Source organism: Sapajus apella, unplaced genomic scaffold (assembly GCF_009761245.1).
Source record: "Sapajus apella isolate SASKATOON/1434 unplaced genomic scaffold, GSC_monkey_1.0 scaffold28, whole genome shotgun sequence".
NCBI lineage: Eukaryota > Metazoa > Chordata > Mammalia > Primates > Cebidae > Sapajus > Sapajus apella.
Window position 1 is genome coordinate 4,473,039 of NW_022436968.1, and position 17,231 is coordinate 4,490,269.

The 17,231-nt window shown below is 41.8% G+C and overlaps 1 protein-coding gene across 2 annotated transcripts in view; it reads left to right on the forward strand.

Annotated features, from left to right (window-relative positions):
• The first annotated feature begins 4,827 nt into the window (after positions 1–4,827).
• STAT1 (signal transducer and activator of transcription 1) overlaps positions 4,828–17,231 on the forward strand; it is a 43,441-nt gene continuing 31,037 nt past the window's right edge. Inside the window, exons 1-5 of one of the 2 annotated variants that reach the window (XM_032292611.1) lie at positions 4,828–5,063; positions 5,402–5,555; positions 9,399–9,527; positions 10,244–10,388; positions 11,972–12,070. In XM_032292611.1, the coding sequence (XP_032148502.1) occupies positions 9,400–9,527; positions 10,244–10,388; positions 11,972–12,070 (372 nt within the window). In that variant the 5' untranslated portion in view covers positions 4,828–5,063; positions 5,402–5,555; position 9,399. The remainder of the gene's footprint in view (positions 5,064–5,401; positions 5,556–9,398; positions 9,528–10,243; positions 10,389–11,971; positions 12,071–17,231) is intronic. The other variant, XM_032292612.1, reaches the window with a different exon arrangement.

Consider the following 17,231-nt stretch of genomic DNA (forward strand, 5'->3'; position numbering starts at 1 on the left):
TACTTGAACAACTGCTCTGACTCAACTGTGATATGTGCAGTCTCTCATGCTCCTGCAGGCCAGCTGGACTTCTCATGGAGGTTGGGCAGAGTTCTGAGAGTGGAGTATATAAGGCGTCTTGAGGCCTAGACTCCAAATGTCACAATGTCACATCTGCTGCAGGGTGGGTAAATAACAGAGCAAGGAATAATGTGGTCATTATTGAAAATAATTTATCAGGAGAGCCTTCTTACTTTCAATTTCATTTAATGAGAACAACATAACTGATATCTTTTTGCCTTGGTTTGCAGGGTCCACTGTATTCTTTATTTATCTAGTTATTGTAGATATTTCTGTCATAAGTTGCTTTAAATGCTTTGTGCCCCAAGGCAGGTATAACTAAGTAAATACAACTGGATGATTTGGGAATGAAAGGAACTGTGGTGAAGAATAGGAATGATACTGTGTTTTCTCCAAGCAAAAATGAATTTCCTCCTAATGGGAAGTGTGGAGTAGTTCTTAAGTCTTTCTACTGTAACATCATGTGAATTAAGTGACTTCAGTTACTCATCATATGATATAGTTTCTGAATTCCTCACTGTCCTTGATTCTCCTTTGTCTGTACACCAGTTCAAGGGTGGCAAATAGTAAATTTCACCTTACCTGTTGTTTCTGATTGATTGTTGGTGACAAAGTGTGCCCTGTCATTTGTTGCTCTTTTAAATCCAATACAAGTAATTGCATTTATTGTTTTAAAGTTACCCAGCTGATGGGAGGCTGAGACAGGAGAATCCTCTGACTCCAGGAGCGGGAGGTTGCAGTGAGCCAAGATCTCGCCACTGCACTTAAGCTTGGGCAACAGAAGGAGACTTGGTCTCAAAAAAAAAAATAAAAGTGATCCAGTTGAGGGCGGGCACAGTGGTCCACATCAGTAATCCCAGCACTTTGGGAGGTTGAGGCAGACAGATCACTGGATGCCAGGAGTGTGAGACCACCCTGGCCAACATGGCAAAACTCTGTCTCTACTAAAAACAAAAAATTAGCTGGGCTTGGTTCCGTAGGTCTGTAATCCCAGCTGCTTGGGAAGCTGAGGGACGAGAATTGCTTGAACTCACGAGGCGGCAGTTGCAGTGAGCCTAGATTGCACCAATGCACTCCAGCCTGGGCGACAGAGCGACACTCTGTCGTAAGTAAATAAATAATATCCAGTTGGTTTCAGACCAGCAGCAGCAGCCTGTTAGAATATTTAGGTAATTTAGAGTTTTGATTTAGCGTGGGTACCTGAGGTATGCTGTCTCCTAGCACAGGGAAGGAGAATACAAGAACAAGTTATCACAAAGAACATGCAGTTTCAGGTCAGATGGTGTATACATCACTCTGTCCGTATTCCTTTATCCTGAAAAGGTCACATGGTCCAGTGTTAGAGTTACAGCACACAGAGAGGTATACTCTACCCTTAGTGAACCATCCATGGCAAAGGGTGGGAAGGGACAGAAGAGACTCAATCTACAGATTGAATAATACAATCTACAGACATAGTGTTAGCTGTTTTTTCTAGTTTTGTGTCTTTTGCAAGTTTGACGTTGTTGATATAGAGATATAGCTTCCCAAGTTGACTGTTAGATGACTGTCACGTATTTGTATCTGTCCAATTCTGGATTTCTAGGTTTTGTTTGATTTTAGTTTCATTGCTTTTTGAAGCGGTCAATATGTTATGTAGTAACAAATAAAATATAAATAGTTTATCCTCCAGGAACTTTGACTCTTGGAGGCATAAGGATTGGACACTTCAAAAACTGTAATGTTAGGGAGTGTATAGTTATTGTCAAAGTAAATAGAGACACATGTATTATTTGGTCATTCAGAGACCCCAGATTGATTGCTACAGGTTGAGGTGGTTCTAGAAAGAGAATATAGTATTTGGGCTGGGCTTTAAAAGGTGGGTAAGAATTTGGTAAGCGAAGAGAGTAAGATTTGCCATTTAATGTGTGCAAAGGGGCAGAAGTCAGGAAATTAAAAGCATGGGTGGAGGGTTGGAGATAGACAAGGTTAGTTGGGAAATGGGACAATGACAGAAAAGTCTGGAAAGAAGAAAGGGACATTTTGTGGAGGATCCAGACGAGCAGACATTTGTGTTTATCATACATGCAAGGAGAGTTGTTAAGGCTTTTGAGCAGCGAATGACTATATCAAGGCAGTATTTTAAGAAATTTAATTTGGCAAATATAGTGAAGGAGAAAGAGATAAGAAAAAAGTAATATACCTAGAGGTTAGCATAGCATTCCAATTCTCGACTGATGAAGGCCTATGGTAGGATATTGTCAGGAATGCTAAAATAAAGGGGGTTAAGAAAGGAAGCATCCATAGATCTTGACGATTCAAATAGGGATTTGGAGTGCCTGATAATCCTATTTGCAGTTGTTAAGATTATTTAATTCATTCATCAATATTGAAGCCAGTATCTGTGCAAGTTTTATAGTAAAATAAAAAAATATTTTTAACAATGTAATCTACCCTTTCTAGAGTTAGCTTTTGATATGGGTTGGCTGTGTCCCCATCCAAATCTCATCTTGAATGGTAACTCCCACAGTTCCCACTTGTCATGGGAAGAAACTGGTGGGAGGTGATTACATTATGGGGCGGCGGGGGGTGGGGGGTCTTTCCTGTGCTGTTTTTGTGATAGTGAATGAATCTCACAGATCTGATCATTTTAAAAATGGGAGTTTCCCTGCACAAGCTTTCTCTTTGCCTGCCACCATCCATGTAAGATGTGACTTGTTCCTCCTTGCCTTCTGCCATGATTGTGAGGCCTCTCCAGCCATGTGGAACCGTAAGTCCATTAATCCTCTTTCTTTTGTAAATTGCCCAGTCTCGGGTATATCTTTGTTAGCATCGTTAAGATGATTAATACAGCTTTTTTCAGAGAACAGTAAGTCATTGTCTTAGTCCTTAGGTGAGTACCCTTTTGGTGCCCTAGCAACTCTTTGCAGAGAAATCTGGTTTCACTGCTAACTTGCTTTGTGAGGATGTATGTGTGACAAGAAGAGCAAACAGATGTGCAGAGAATAAAAAATTGTAACACACAGCGCATATAGGCATATCCATGGGAAATTATTCAGCCTTCTCCTACCCCAAAGCCCCTAATTATTTAAGGCCTGACTCAAATCCCATCTACTTGAACGAACCAATTGATTTCTTTTTTGAGACAGAGTCTGGCTCTGTGGAGTGCGGTGGCATGATCTTGGCTCACTGCAACCTCCACTTCCCGGGTTCAAGCAATTCTCCTGCCTCAGCCACCCAAGTAGCTGGGACTACAGTTGTATGCCAACATGCCCAGCTAATTTTTTTGTATTTTTAGTAGAGACAGGGTTTCACCAAGTTGGCCAGGATGGTTTCAATTTTCTGACCTCGTGATCCACACGCCGCGGCCTTCCAAAGTGCTGGGATTACAGGTGTAAGCCACCATGGGCAGCCAGAACCAACTGAGTCTATAAGCATATATTTGAAGGTTTAATTTGTCTGGCTTCAGCAGTGCCTACCTTGGGAAGTGACATTTAAGTCGAGATTTTAAACTAAGATCTCAGAGATGAGTTAGCCAACAAAGAAGTTGGATAAAGCAGATGTTGACTCAAGGGGTTTTCCAAATAGCCACTGGTGAGAAGGCCCTGAATTTGGGGAGTTTGGTTTATTTGAAGAACTAAATGCTGAAGTAAGCAAAACAGAGTGGTACATTATGGGGTTAGAGAAAGAGATCAGGAAACCAGGGCTTTATAATATGTATTAAGAAACTAAATTTTATAAGAGCCAAGAAAAGCCATGGTAGGATTTTCAGGTTGGCAAATAACATGATCTGCTTTTCAATTAAAAAAACAAACAAAAAACCCAAACGGCTATATGGAGAATGGATTAAAAGGGAGCTAAGGGCTGAAGTGATGCAGCCATTTGGGAATCTACTGCAGTAATGGGAATGAAAGAAAAGGGAGGCTGCCGAAGAGATGTAGCAGAGTAAATGAAACTTGGGAATTAGGAGGACGAATCAACAAGGTTGAGGATCAGATGTGGCAAGGTGAGGAAGAAGGCAATGTCAACCATGAATCCTAGCTATCTGACACGTGCCATTTCTAGAAAAAGAGCATGTTTCAAGAGAAAGGTGAGCTTGGTTCTGAACACAGTTTGCAGAGCTCACTGCACATACAAGTGGCGAGGCAAGTGTGGGTTGTAGGTGTGAAGCTCAGAGGAAAGGTGTGGACAAGATAAGCATGTAGGAGCCCTCCATCTAGAAGGAAATTGAAGCTGTGGGTGAGGTCTTCACAACAGTGTTGAGGAGAAGCCTACAAAAAGAAGCTGACCAAGGTCTGGACCCTGACAACCCTTAACATACAGTTTGTTAGTGGAGGTGGAGGTAGAAAGAATGCCAGAGAGGCAGGAAGAAGTAAGGACGATGTGTTGTCATCATGACCAAGGAAGAAACGTGCCCAATGCTTACGAGCGGTCAAGTAAAGTTAGGACAACGGAAAAGCGTCCCCTGGGTTTACCAACATGGAGGTCAGTTGCTGAAGGGAGGTTCTAGAGTGACGACGTGGCCAAATCTGTCCTCTGCCTGAATTCTAGGTGAGGAAGCTCAATACAGAGACCTCCAAGTTTGGGCTTCTGCAAACATAGCGCGTCCTTTTAGTCGTTCTCTAAGATATGTAAACACAACTCGTCCCCAGCGCGCAACGCGGGACTGTGTTGCAGCGCGCCCACGCAACGGCCCCGCCCAAAGCCGGAGGAACCACCAGGCGCGCCGGAGGAACAGCGGCCTGCAGAGGGAGGCGGTAGCGCCCGCGGAACAGCCGCGTCCAATTGGCTGAGCGCGGATTCGCACGGTGATTGGTGCTGGCGGAAGGGGGCCGGGGGTCGGGGGCCGGCGCTGCCTTTTCGCTTGCAGCGTCGTTTCGCTTTCCAGCGCAGTCTGCGGAGGGGCTTGGGTGCACCGGGGGACCGCGCCTGGCCTTCCCCAGACCCAACAGAGGCGACCCGGCGCGCCCGGAGAGGCTGCAACGCCGCGTCCCCGCCTAGCCCTTCCGGATCCTGCGCGCAGAGTGAGTGGCCGTGAGGTTCCGGGTGCCGGGGTGGGACTCGCCGGGACCGAGTCCTCGGGCCGTGCATTTGGACGCCGGGCGAGGACGGGCTGTCTGTGCTGACCGGCGAATCTGTGATCCCAGAGAAAGAACGCGTCACAGTATTCCAAGTGCGAGCAGTGCCATCTGTTTTCGGAGATGGCACTGCTCAGCACGATAGCCCTTGCTAGTCGTGCTCTGGCAGTAAAGAGGACTTGTGAAATAGAATTTTCCTCTAGAAGTCACCGCACCTTCCCGTCTACCCTCACTTTCTCCCGTTTCCGCCCCTTTCCATCAGTCACATTTTCTTCTTTTCGCAGGAAGTATCATTTGCTGTATGCCATCCTCGAGAGCTGTCTAGGTTAACGCTCGCACTCTGTGCATGCACCCTCAACAGTCTTGGCACCTAACGTGCTGTACATAGCTGATCTTTTGGTTGAATCCCCAGGCCCTTGTTGGGGCACAAGGTGGCAGGTCAGTAAATGTTCATGGGATCCAATGAATGAGTACATGACTTCGGAATCTTAATTATGTATCTATGTTTAAAGATGGAGGAGCTTAATGTCTTCCTGTAGTTTAAAAGTGATGTTTAGTTTTTGCAGACCACACCCCCACTCCAAATAATATAATTACTCTTAAAGAAAATTCTGACCAGTATTGAAGAGTTTTGGGGTAGGCATGCAGATGTGTGGTCGATTGTGCTTTGAATGTTGTTTGTATAGATAGGGAGTTGTTTTTATAGAACAGAAATAGGACTTGAGCCTCCGGCACCATCCATTGTGCAACTGTTGCTTAATGAGGATGCTGGACCCACACTTGTGAGATCCAAATATGGTTGCTTTTTATTTTCTAATTCCATCTGAAATATACAAGATTTCAATTCAACAAACTGTTTTGAGCATATAGTATATGCAGGGCACTGTTCAAGGTCCAGAAGAGGTTAAAAGGAAAATACCCCCACTACTCCACCCCACCCACCTTCCCCGCTGCAGGCTCTGGAGGCATCATAGAACTTTGCAAGAAAAACTGGAACCAATGCTCTAATAGAGGTACAGAATTCAGTGAGGCACAAGTCAAAGAAAGCTTAATTGTGAGTAAGTCTCAGACAACTTTATGAAAGAAGGGGCTTTTGTACATAGCTTTGAATGCTGTAGGATTTAAAGATGCAACAACTTGTAGAGAGGACGTTTGCAAGGGCGAGTAGCAGCTAGAGAAAAGCAGAAATATTGGGCACACTTGAAAAACAGTAAATGATTTGGTGACTGGGTTGCTTTGTTGATGGATGAAGATGGGGTGGGGTGGAAATCAGCCTAGGAATGGACAAATCATAAGATTTTTGCACAGGAGAGTGATGTGGTCCAATTTGTATGCAGCAGAGGCTGGATTGGGAAGGTGGAGTGTTGGAGACAGGGAGGCAGCAGGTCTTGGGACTGGAGAGGAAAGAATCACCCCTTAATTTTGGATTTGAACTAGGTGTTTGGGAGTTGGCCATGCACCTCCCTGAGTTGGTAACAGGTTTTGTTGGAAGATGAGATTGATTCCAGATTTGTGAGCATGAGCTTATTAATTTACCTGTTCTGTGCCAGGTGCTCCATATGTGCTAGCTCATCCAGCCTTAACAACTGCGGCAGGGCGCAGTGGCTCACACCTGTAATTCCAGCACTTTGGGAGGCTGAGGTGGAAAGATTGCCTGAGGTCAGGTGTTTGAAATCAGGCTCAGAAACAGACTCTATAGAGAATCTGTCTCCACAGAAAATTTAAAAATTAGGGAGACTGGGCACAGTGGCCCACGCCTGTAATCCCAGCACTTTGGGAGGCCAGGGCGGGTGGATCATCTGAGGTCAGGAGTTCTAGACTAGCCTGACCAACATGGAAAAACCCCGTTTTTTCCCAAAAAAAAAAAAAAAAAAAAAAATTAGCTGGGTGTGGTGGTGCATGCCTATAATCCCAGCTACTCAGGAGGGTGAGGGGGGAGAATCTTTTTTTTTTTTTTTTTTTTTTTTTTTTTTTTTTTTGAGATGGAGTTTCGCTCTTGTTACCCAGGCTGGAGTGCAATGGCACGATCTCGGCTCACCGCAACCTCCGCCTCCCGGGTTCAGGCAATTCTCCTGCCCCAGCCTCCTGAGTCGCTGGGATTACAGGCACACGCCACCATGCCCAGCTAATTTTTTGTATTTTTAGTAGAGACGGGGTTTCACCATGTTGACCAGGATGGTCTCGATCTCTTGACCTCGTGATCCACCTGCCTCGGCCTCCCACAGTGCTGGGATTACAGGCTTGAGCCACCGCGCCCGGCCGCAGGAGAATCTTTTGAACCTGGGAGGCAGAGGTTGTGGTGAGCCAAGATCGCACTATTGCACTCCAGCCTGGGCAACAAGAGTGAAACTCCATCTCAAAAAAAAAAAAGTTAACCAAGCATCTTGTTTCTTGTATTAGTCTGTTCTTATGCTGCTACAAAAAACTCCCCAACTCTGGGTAGTTTATAAAGAAAAGAAGTTTCATTGCCTCACAGTTCTGCATGGCAGAAGGAACCTCTTCACGGGGCAGGAGGAGAGAGAATGAATGCAAGCAGGGGAAATACAGATACTTATAAATCCATTGGATGTCATGAGACTCACTCATTATCATGAGAACTGCATGGGGGAAACTGCCCCCATGATTCAGTTACCTCCACTGGTCCTGCCCTTGACACGTGGGAATTATATTACAATTCGAGATTCGGGTGGGGACATAGAGGCAAACCATAACACTTATAGTCTGAGCTCCTTGGGAGGCTGAGGTGGAAGGATTGCTCAAGTCCAGGGATTGGAGGCTGCAGTGAACTATAATCATGTCACTGCACTCCAGCCTGGATGTCAGAGCAAGGTCCCATCTACTAAACACACACACACACATGCACACACGCACATGACCACCTTGTTTCTAGGGGAGTAAGTTACTTGGGTTCACTTGGCTAACGAGGCATTACAGCTCCCCTTGGCCGACAGTCCAGCATATATCCTTTAGGCACATCCTTATTAGTTACCAAGCAGGGAGGGAAAGAGCCACAAATTTTTCTACTCCGGTAAAATAAAATTGAAGTGAAAAATCGAATTGCTACAGCTGGAGTGCCAAGGGGCTGGGCTTGGGTCTATTTCTTCTGGTACATATGATGATAAGTAGCTTTATAGTCCAGACATTTCCTCATGCTCCTTTGGAAGGACATTTGTGGAATAGGCATGACTTCATGCCTCCATACATGTGCTTGGTTACAAGTATGTGCACACACTCTTCCATGCCCTACTTGAAAATCCAGATCCCCTTCCCCAGAGGTCTGGCAGGACAAGATTCACTTATGTCTACTCTGCATATTGCCAGCTGTGTGCTGACATAAATCCTGTTACATGATGGTCATGGAGACTCTTTGTTTTCCTTATGAATTTTAGAACTTCCTTATATCAAGTTTTTATTGTGATTTTTTAATCACAGTATAAAAATGTGATTTGATCACTATATAAAAATGGACTTAACAGTTACTCAAAGAGATGTGTTACTTTATCCTTTTAAAATACATTTAATGATGTTTTAATATTTAAAAATCATTACTGGTTTATGTCAGATTTATTGTTTGCAGTGGGCAAAGAAGAAAATACATCTTTTTAAATGTGTATAACAAAAATAATGAATTTTACCATATGCGTCATAAATATAAAATAGTTTAAAAACACTTAAATTAGAAATGTACTGTTATTTGTAGGAGAGCAATTTTGGGAGAGTCTTATGATTTAAAGCAAATCTAATTAAAATAATGTTTTTCGTGTATTTATTTGATAAAATAGCAAATTCATTTTAAAGGTGTATTTATTGGATACCTACTACGTGCTTAACATTGTTCTGGGGATACACCAGTGCACAAAATCCTCCATCCATCCTTCAGGTGGTGAAAATAGACAATAATCAAAATTAAAAATGTGGTAGGTCAGATGGTGGTGTAAGTACTATGACGAAAAATAAAAATACACCAGGGAAGGGAGATAGCATGTTTACAGGGCGAGTATTGCAATTTAAATAAGGAGGCCAGAGAAGGCTGCCCTGATATATTGACAACAAGCAAAGGCCTGAAGATGTGTTTCATGGAGGACAAAAAAGGTTGATCCCCAAACTCAATTAAAAACAGGTTTTAGACTATAAATGCCATTTAAATAAAATATTCCTAGAACAAACTATGTTTTGGATTAAGCAAGATATTTAAAAGTACAACCTGATGCTAGGAAGGCTTTCTTTGAAGCTAGGGTCTTCCATATACATACAAAGAATGTATATTCTTTTTCTCTGTAGGATGTCTCAGTGGTATGAACTTCAGCAGCTTGACTCAAAATTCCTGGAGCAGGTTCACCAGCTTTATGATGACAGCTTTCCCATGGAAATCCGACAATACTTGGCACAGTGGTTAGAAAAGCAAGACTGGTAAGGAACTAAACCTTGTTGATTAAGTGACTTGGAAACATGTTTACTGGAAGGTGAATTTCATCGGTGGTCACTGGGATTATTTGTTGTAGAAAAGTTTGTTGATTTAAAAATGACATGTGTCTTGACAAAGCTAAATATATTAGTCATTAAGCACTTTTATGTAGTTTTGTCAAATTTAACTTATGATAGGTATTCCTAAATGCTTTTGACAAGTTAGATAATACTGACACCAATTATTTTCCAACTTAGGATCCACACTATAGAAAGAAGTAATTTAAAAGAAATAAAGCCAAATTAATGGTTAAACATTGATTAGAAATAAGAAGGTAGTACAATTAAGGGGATTTTTTTTTTTAGGTATCCTACTTTAAAATGTATTATTTGCTAATTGCAAATATTTTAAACGTCCTGAAAGTGTTTGGCATAGAAAGTGAAGGGTCCCCTGTTGATTTTTCCCCGACCAGAGATAGTCATCATGAACAGTGTCATGTACAATCTCTTAGCATTCTAGAATTTTTCATGCTAATTGCATATAAGAGAAATACCACATATACTGCTGCTAAAAGCAGTATCAGTTTCAAAAGAAGAAAATAAACCTAAGAAAATGCTTAAATTATTTTTAATAATTTCGATAAGGAAAGCAACATTTGTTTTGTCTGTTTCATGTAGACGTTTATTTCGAGAATGAAATGTGTAAATGTTAAATCTCCTAGGGAGCATGCTGCCAATGATGTTTCATTTGCCACCATTTGTTTTCATGACCTCCTGTCGCAGCTGGATGACCAATATAGTCGCTTTTCTTTGGAGAATAACTTTTTGTTACAGCATAACATAAGGAAAAGCAAGCGTAATCTTCAGGTATGACCCAGTTTTTGTATTTTAGTTGAAATGTTCTCATGTTTATGTAAGGCAGTTTTCTTCTTTCAGCAGATACAATTAAGCACACACTTACTGGTATTTAGAGAAGTAACAAAGACTGTAAGTAAGTCCCTTTGTTATTTACAGCATCAGTATGTATTTATAGCATAAGTAAAATAAGATATTAATTTATTTTATAAACACAGAAGGAATTTTCAGAGTTAAATGTATCACCTCTTAGGTGTCAGTAATTCTGAGAAAAATGTGATGCTATAATCTTGTTTTACTAAAAATTGTCAATATTTAAACCAATGAAAAGAGGCTACAGTTTAGGAGCAGTGATCTATAGCAATACATTAAAGCTGCAAGGAATGTTAGTGGTTAGGTTCAGGTCCTTGCCATACAAATGAGGAATAAGCCCGGAAAGGTTTGACCTTCACCTGAGGAAGTCAGGTGACTTCAGGAACCAGACTCCATCTTGCCTTGCTTCTGGTGGAGTTGCCCTCTCCTGGAAGCGGAAGTCAAAGATCCAGGCATGAGAGGACATGCTACAAAGTTTTAGGGGTTCTTCAGATGTGCTTCCAGCATGCCGTTAGCCTGGCTACCATATTTGTGTCCTGTAATAATGGAACTTTTCTGTTTTAATGGAGATAAAAGCTATCATTTTCTTCTTTTATACAATACAACCAAACTTTTCAGCTTATGTAATTGGAAGGTTTTTTTTTTCCTTTGTGAATGTATTTATGATTTTATATACCAGTGAGTGGGGAAATCAAATTAATTTTACAGAAATTTGCTGTCGTACAGACTTTGCTTGAATGTACCTGTATAAAGAGCCATTATTGCCAGTGTTTTGCAAACTAGCTTTGATAATGGCAACAGAAAACCCTAGATGAATATCTTTGGTGTAGTTCAAAGCTTAGACCAACAGATACACTCATTGAGGAATGTCATGTTTAGTTTATACATCATTTGCATTGTCTCGGAATCCTACCAAAAGATAATTGGCCTCAAGAAATATGGAAAGATATTAAAGTAAAAATATATGAACCATACATGAAAATACTTGTTTTTTAATCAAAAAGTACTTTAGGTACCTGCCCCTTATTAGAAAGTTAAAGCAATTTTTATCATAATTTGTGAAAGAAATATTTTGATTTTAACAAACATAGCTTAAGGCCGTGCGCAGTGGCTCAAGCCTGTAATCCCAGCACTTTGGGAGGCCGAGGCGGGTGGATCACGAGGTCAAGAGATCGAGACCATCCTGGTCAACACGGTGAAACCCCGTCTCTACTAAAAATACAAAAAAAAATTAGCTGGGCATGGTGGTGCGTGCCTGTAATCCCAGCTACTCAGGAGGCTGAGGTTGCGGTGAGCCGAGATCGTGCCATTGCACTCCAGCCTGGGTAACAAGAGCGAAACTCTGTCTCAAAAAAAAAAAAAAAAAACATAGCTTATATAGAATTTAATCGATGAAAGATGAGGTTTCTCAGAATATAAACAAATTCATATCAACTTATAACACAAAATAATTTAAACATTCTGAATTTTAATTTATTTTTGTTCTAACCACTTAAATCTAGGATAATTTTCAGGAAGACCCGATCCAGATGTCTATGATCATTTATAACTGTCTGAAGGAGGAAAGGAAAATTTTGGAAAACGCCCAGAGATTTAATCAGGTACTTTTTTCTCACTGAACACTAAAAATTGTAATAAAATAAGAATGTATTCATTCACCAAATATTATTGGGGGCCATGTCACAGCAATGGTGAATATCTCTCTATTTTCTAGCCCCAAGAAGTGGGGAGAATCAGATTTAGAGATTTTATAGAACCAGGCTTTAAGAAAAATCCTGATTTAATGGAATTCAGTTATAACAAGGAGAGAGACAAACAAGATACTTCCAGGTAGCATAAGGTGCTGAGAAGATAACATGCTGAGTCCATGGAGTGGCTGGCAGTGGGTTTGTTCCTTTAGGGCCAGGAAAGGCCTCTGAGTTGCTGGAGCAGGAATGGAAAGTCAGATAGAGGGTTCTTGCAGCTGTCCAAGGAAGAGGCAGTGGAATCTGGTACTCAGTAGAATCAGTGGAGGTAGGAAGGGGTGGGCAGATTCAGATTATGCTTTGGATGTGGTGCCAATATAGAAGGATCCTTATATTAAAGAATTAGATGTGGGAGTGAGAGAAAGCAGAAAGCCAGGGATGGCTCTATAGCGGCTATTAGAGGCCCTTGAAAACTGGAGTACTGTTCACGGAGCTGGGAAGGCAAGGAGGGGGCAGGGCCAGGAGTTTTGCAGGACACAATAGATTTGTGGAGAGAAGAGGAGGCTGATGGGAAAATCAAGGCCTTTGTTTTGAGCAAGATCAAGATACCTATTAAATATTCAAGACATCAAACAGTAAATGAGTCAGAGTTGTACTGGTATCAAGATTTTTGATCATTGTGTTATTAATCCTAATAAAAACCTTCCTAGCTGTCAGGTTCTGCAGTGTTTTGAAGTTGCTATGGCATTTACTATTCCTTCCTTGAGCAGTGGGGTGGTGGCAACAAGTCAGCAGGCAGTCAGTGTGAAGCCATCATGACTGGTTGTTCTGGAGAAGCCCATTCCAGTATGGATGCTAGAAGACACAGTATGCGTCCCGTGTGCATTTCACCAACAAATAACTACCAAAGTGAACTGTGGGACAGTGAAGAGGGAGAGAATTGAAATGTAGTAGAGGATGCTGTTCTCCACGCACTGCCTGAGCATTTGTCCCAGTCCTGTGATCCTGTCACTTCCTTAGGCATGTAGTTCCCATCTTCCTGTCATACGGATAGCCCCTTGCTGAACTGAGCATGTAAAGATACATATTGCTTATGCTAAATTCAAGATGGCTAGCTCATCTGGTACCCAGCCTAGGGACAAAGGTGGAGGAGAAGCAGTGTTGGGGGAAAAGCTGGCCAGGTGGTCTCCACTGAAAGAGGTATGCCTATCTCTAACCTGGCACATACCTGGGAGATTTTCAGCAGGCAGTTTTGATTATATGGGGCTTCCATCCTAAAAGCAGTATGCGTAGCCCTCCTCTGTATTTCTAATAGTCTCGAAAGGACAGACAGCCTGAAGAAAAGATGGGCAGAAGTACAACCTGTTTCCCCCAGCCACAAGTGTATCCTCCTCACATTTGGCCCCTTGGCCCAGAGTTGGCACTGGCAGCAGAGTAAGTGGCCTCTGCCCTCCCAGATGAACCCCATCCCCTGACTTTGGATCTTGAAGTTTTACCAGCTTTCGAGCTACTTCCCCATTAAAAATGTAGGTAACCTGGGGGTTGTTTTGAGCCTCTCAGAGGACACCTGACTCTGTGAACACCTTTGCAAGACCTTCTTAGCGTATGAGGGAAGTTCCTGGGTGCCTGGGGATGCCAGGGAAAGAGAAAAGGCACAATAGGTGCCGATTTTCCAAAGTTATCCAGTCAACTCTTGGCTAGGTAAGTCAGAAACATTTCTTTGCCATTTCCTTATTTATACAGTCATACATCACTTAATGATGCAGATACATTCTGAGAAATGCATCACTAGGTGATTGCATTTTTTGTGCGAACATTATAGAGTGTACTTACACAAACCTAGGCGGTATAACCTACTACACACCTACGCTATATGGTAAAGCCTGTTGCTTCTAGGATACAAACATGTAAAATATGAAGTTGTACTGAATACTATGAGCAATTGTAACACAATGTTGTTTGTATATATAAACATAGAAAAGGTACAGTAAAAATAGTGTATAAAAGATAAAATTGGGTACCCCCATATGGGGCAGCTCCATTCTAATCTTATGGGGCCACTGTCATATATGCAGTCCATCATTGACTGATCCATTATTATGTGGGACATGACTGTGTATATTCTGTTCATGCTAAAGTATCCGTGTATGGAATGATGTCATGTCTGGTATTTGCTTCAAATAATCCAGTTTGGGGACTAGAAGAGTAGGGAGAATATGGATAAAACAAAGGTGTCCATGAATGCTAATTGTTGAAGCTGTGTGATAGGTACATGGGAATTCAACAGATTCAATAAGTTAAAAACGTGCAAAATTCCAAGTCAGTTCAGAGCATTGAGAGAGCACAGAATTCTGCAGACCTGCCAAGATGGGAAATTATTGTTACCATTATTTTTTGTTTTAATATAAGAGGTTTTTAGAAAACACATTTAAGAGAATATTATGTAATACACACTCTAGTAGACTATAAATGTTTCGTGTGCTATCTTATAGCACACTAAATTTTTCTCTTTTTTTTCTTTGTGGTGAAAAAGCTAATTGCATGTCTGGACAAAAGTTAGGTCCATAGGGTCTGCAGGGATGGGAGAATTTCTTTCAGGTGGGAGAAGACGTGAGGTGGATTCTAAGCTTCTCTTTGCTGTTCCATCTCTGTGCTCTTAAGGACTAATAGTTACCATATGCTGAGTGCTTATCATGTTTCAGTCCCTGTGCTAAGCACTTTATAAACATTATTTCATTTACGTAAATACTTTAAAAACTAACATGAAGGTAGGTATTCTTATCCCCATTTTAAAGATCAGAAAACTAAGGTTTAGAAGTTAGTTACTTTGCTCAAGATGACAGAGCTAATGAGAAGTGGGTTTGGAATTTAAACCCATTATTGTCCAACTCTAAAACTAGTTCACTGGAGAAGTCACTCTTCAGTTTTCTAATCTGTGGAATGGGATGTGAGGGTATTCTGTCTGGAACTTCTCACACCCATGGAGTGCCTATTCCCTTACTTGGACAACTGCTTGTTCCATTGTAAAGGACCTCCTTTCTGAGCAGAAGACTTTTCTGTGGTCTGGGGTCTGTGAGTAACCAAGGTCCCATCCAAACAAGGTCTCTAGAGGTGCAGTAGTGAAATGAGAAAATAAGAGTCAGTGACAGCTAAAGTCCCTTCCAACTTCAGTGTTTGATGTTCTTGTGGTTTCAGTGCTCCTGGTTTCTTAGAAAGTTAAAAAGTTAAGGACTCACTGTGAAAGTGGTATCACTACCAGAGTGTACAGGAGCAGCCAAGGCAGCTGCTTAGCAGGAGATGGGGCAGGGTTCAGGGAAGCAGGGAGGGATGAAAGGAAGGGGTAAGAGAACACCAAGGGTTTGAGTGACTTGGAGCGACCACTGCCCAAGTTGGAAGCAGAAGGTTTTTTAGGCTCTGCCACAGTCCCCAGGTATTTCCACCAAGCCTCTCCCAGCAAGTCAGTAGAAAGTGGATGTAGAAGCTGGGGATGTAGTTGCACTCTTACAGCCATTGTTTATATCCCTCTTCTCTAAACCAAGCCTTGGTCATTTGGGAGGAAGCCTGGGAAGTTAGAATTCTCCATCGACCTGGCCCCTCTCTCTAGGTCTAGTGTCCTAACTGTTACAAAGCCCACAGGACACAGTGCCCACATCCTGCTGGCTTAGAAGTTGTATTAGTCGGTTCTTGGCTGGCTATAAAGAAATACCCGAGACTGGGAAATTTATAAGAAAAGAGGTTTCATTAGCTTGTGGTTCTGCAGGCTGTACAGGAAGGATGGTGCTGCATCTGCAGGCTGTACAGGAAGGATGGTACTGGCATCTGCTCAGTTTCTGGGTAGGCCTCAGGAAACTTACAGTTATAGCAGAAGGTGAAGGGTTAGCACACACATCACATGGCCAGAGCAGGAGGAAGCCGGGCGGAGGTGCTCCACACTTAACCAGATCTCATGAGAACTCAAGATCACGAGGACAGTACCAAGAGGATGGTGCTAAACTGTTCATGAGAAACCATTCCCATGATCCAATCGCCTTCCACCAGGCCCCACCTCCAACGTTGAGGATTACGATTCTCGAGATTTGGGTGGGGACACAGATCAAACCATATCAGAATTAGACAACAGCAAAGATTTCCCTGCGCAGGCATAAAGCTATATGGAACTGCTCAAAGTGACAGCTCATTCCGACTGCCCAGAGAAACCACTTTTGTCAGTTAGTGATATGTGGCACCTTGGACTTCCAAAGGATACCAGTAACGTTCATGTATTTCTAATACACACTTTACAGCTGATACAATTCACGTGCTTTGAACTTCTGCTATTGGAGGATATATAAAATGAAGGAAAACTTCTTATGAAGAGAGAATAACTTTGATGGCATATACCTGATAAACATAGAACAAAAAAATTGTGGACCAATTTTATTTATGAGTATCAATTTAAAAGTCCTCAATAAGATATTAAAGATCAGAATTTTACTATATTAAGAAAGTCATATACCATGACCAAATATGATTTATTGTAGGTTACAAGGGTAGACCATGACTGGGCAACCCATTAATGCAATTCACTGAATTAATAGCTACAAGGAGAAAAAAGCATTTACTTCCCTCCACAGAAGCTGAAAGGGTCTGACAGAATTTAATACTCATTCCTGACAAAAACATTCAATAAAGTAGGAATTGATGGATACCTCTTTAACATACACAAATATATATCTCTCCATTCTACAGACAGTACCTTTCTTAACTAGGAAAACTCTAGCAAGTCAGAAACACAGCAAGGATGCTCGCTGTGCTGCCACTGCTATTTAACATCACATTCGTGGTATTGGCCAGGGCAGTTAGAGAAAACCATTAGAAGCATAAGAATTTAAAACAACAACATAAAGATATTAGCTCTCCCCGAGTTAATTTGTAATTTTAATGTGATCCTAATAAAAATACCAAGTTGTTTTCTGGAGCTATGCAAATTGATTCTGAAATTTATAAAAATAAACATGGAAAAATAGGAAACTTGTAAAAAAGTAGAGCAATTAAATGGGACCGGCCCTATTAGAGAGACTATAAATCCTCTGTAATC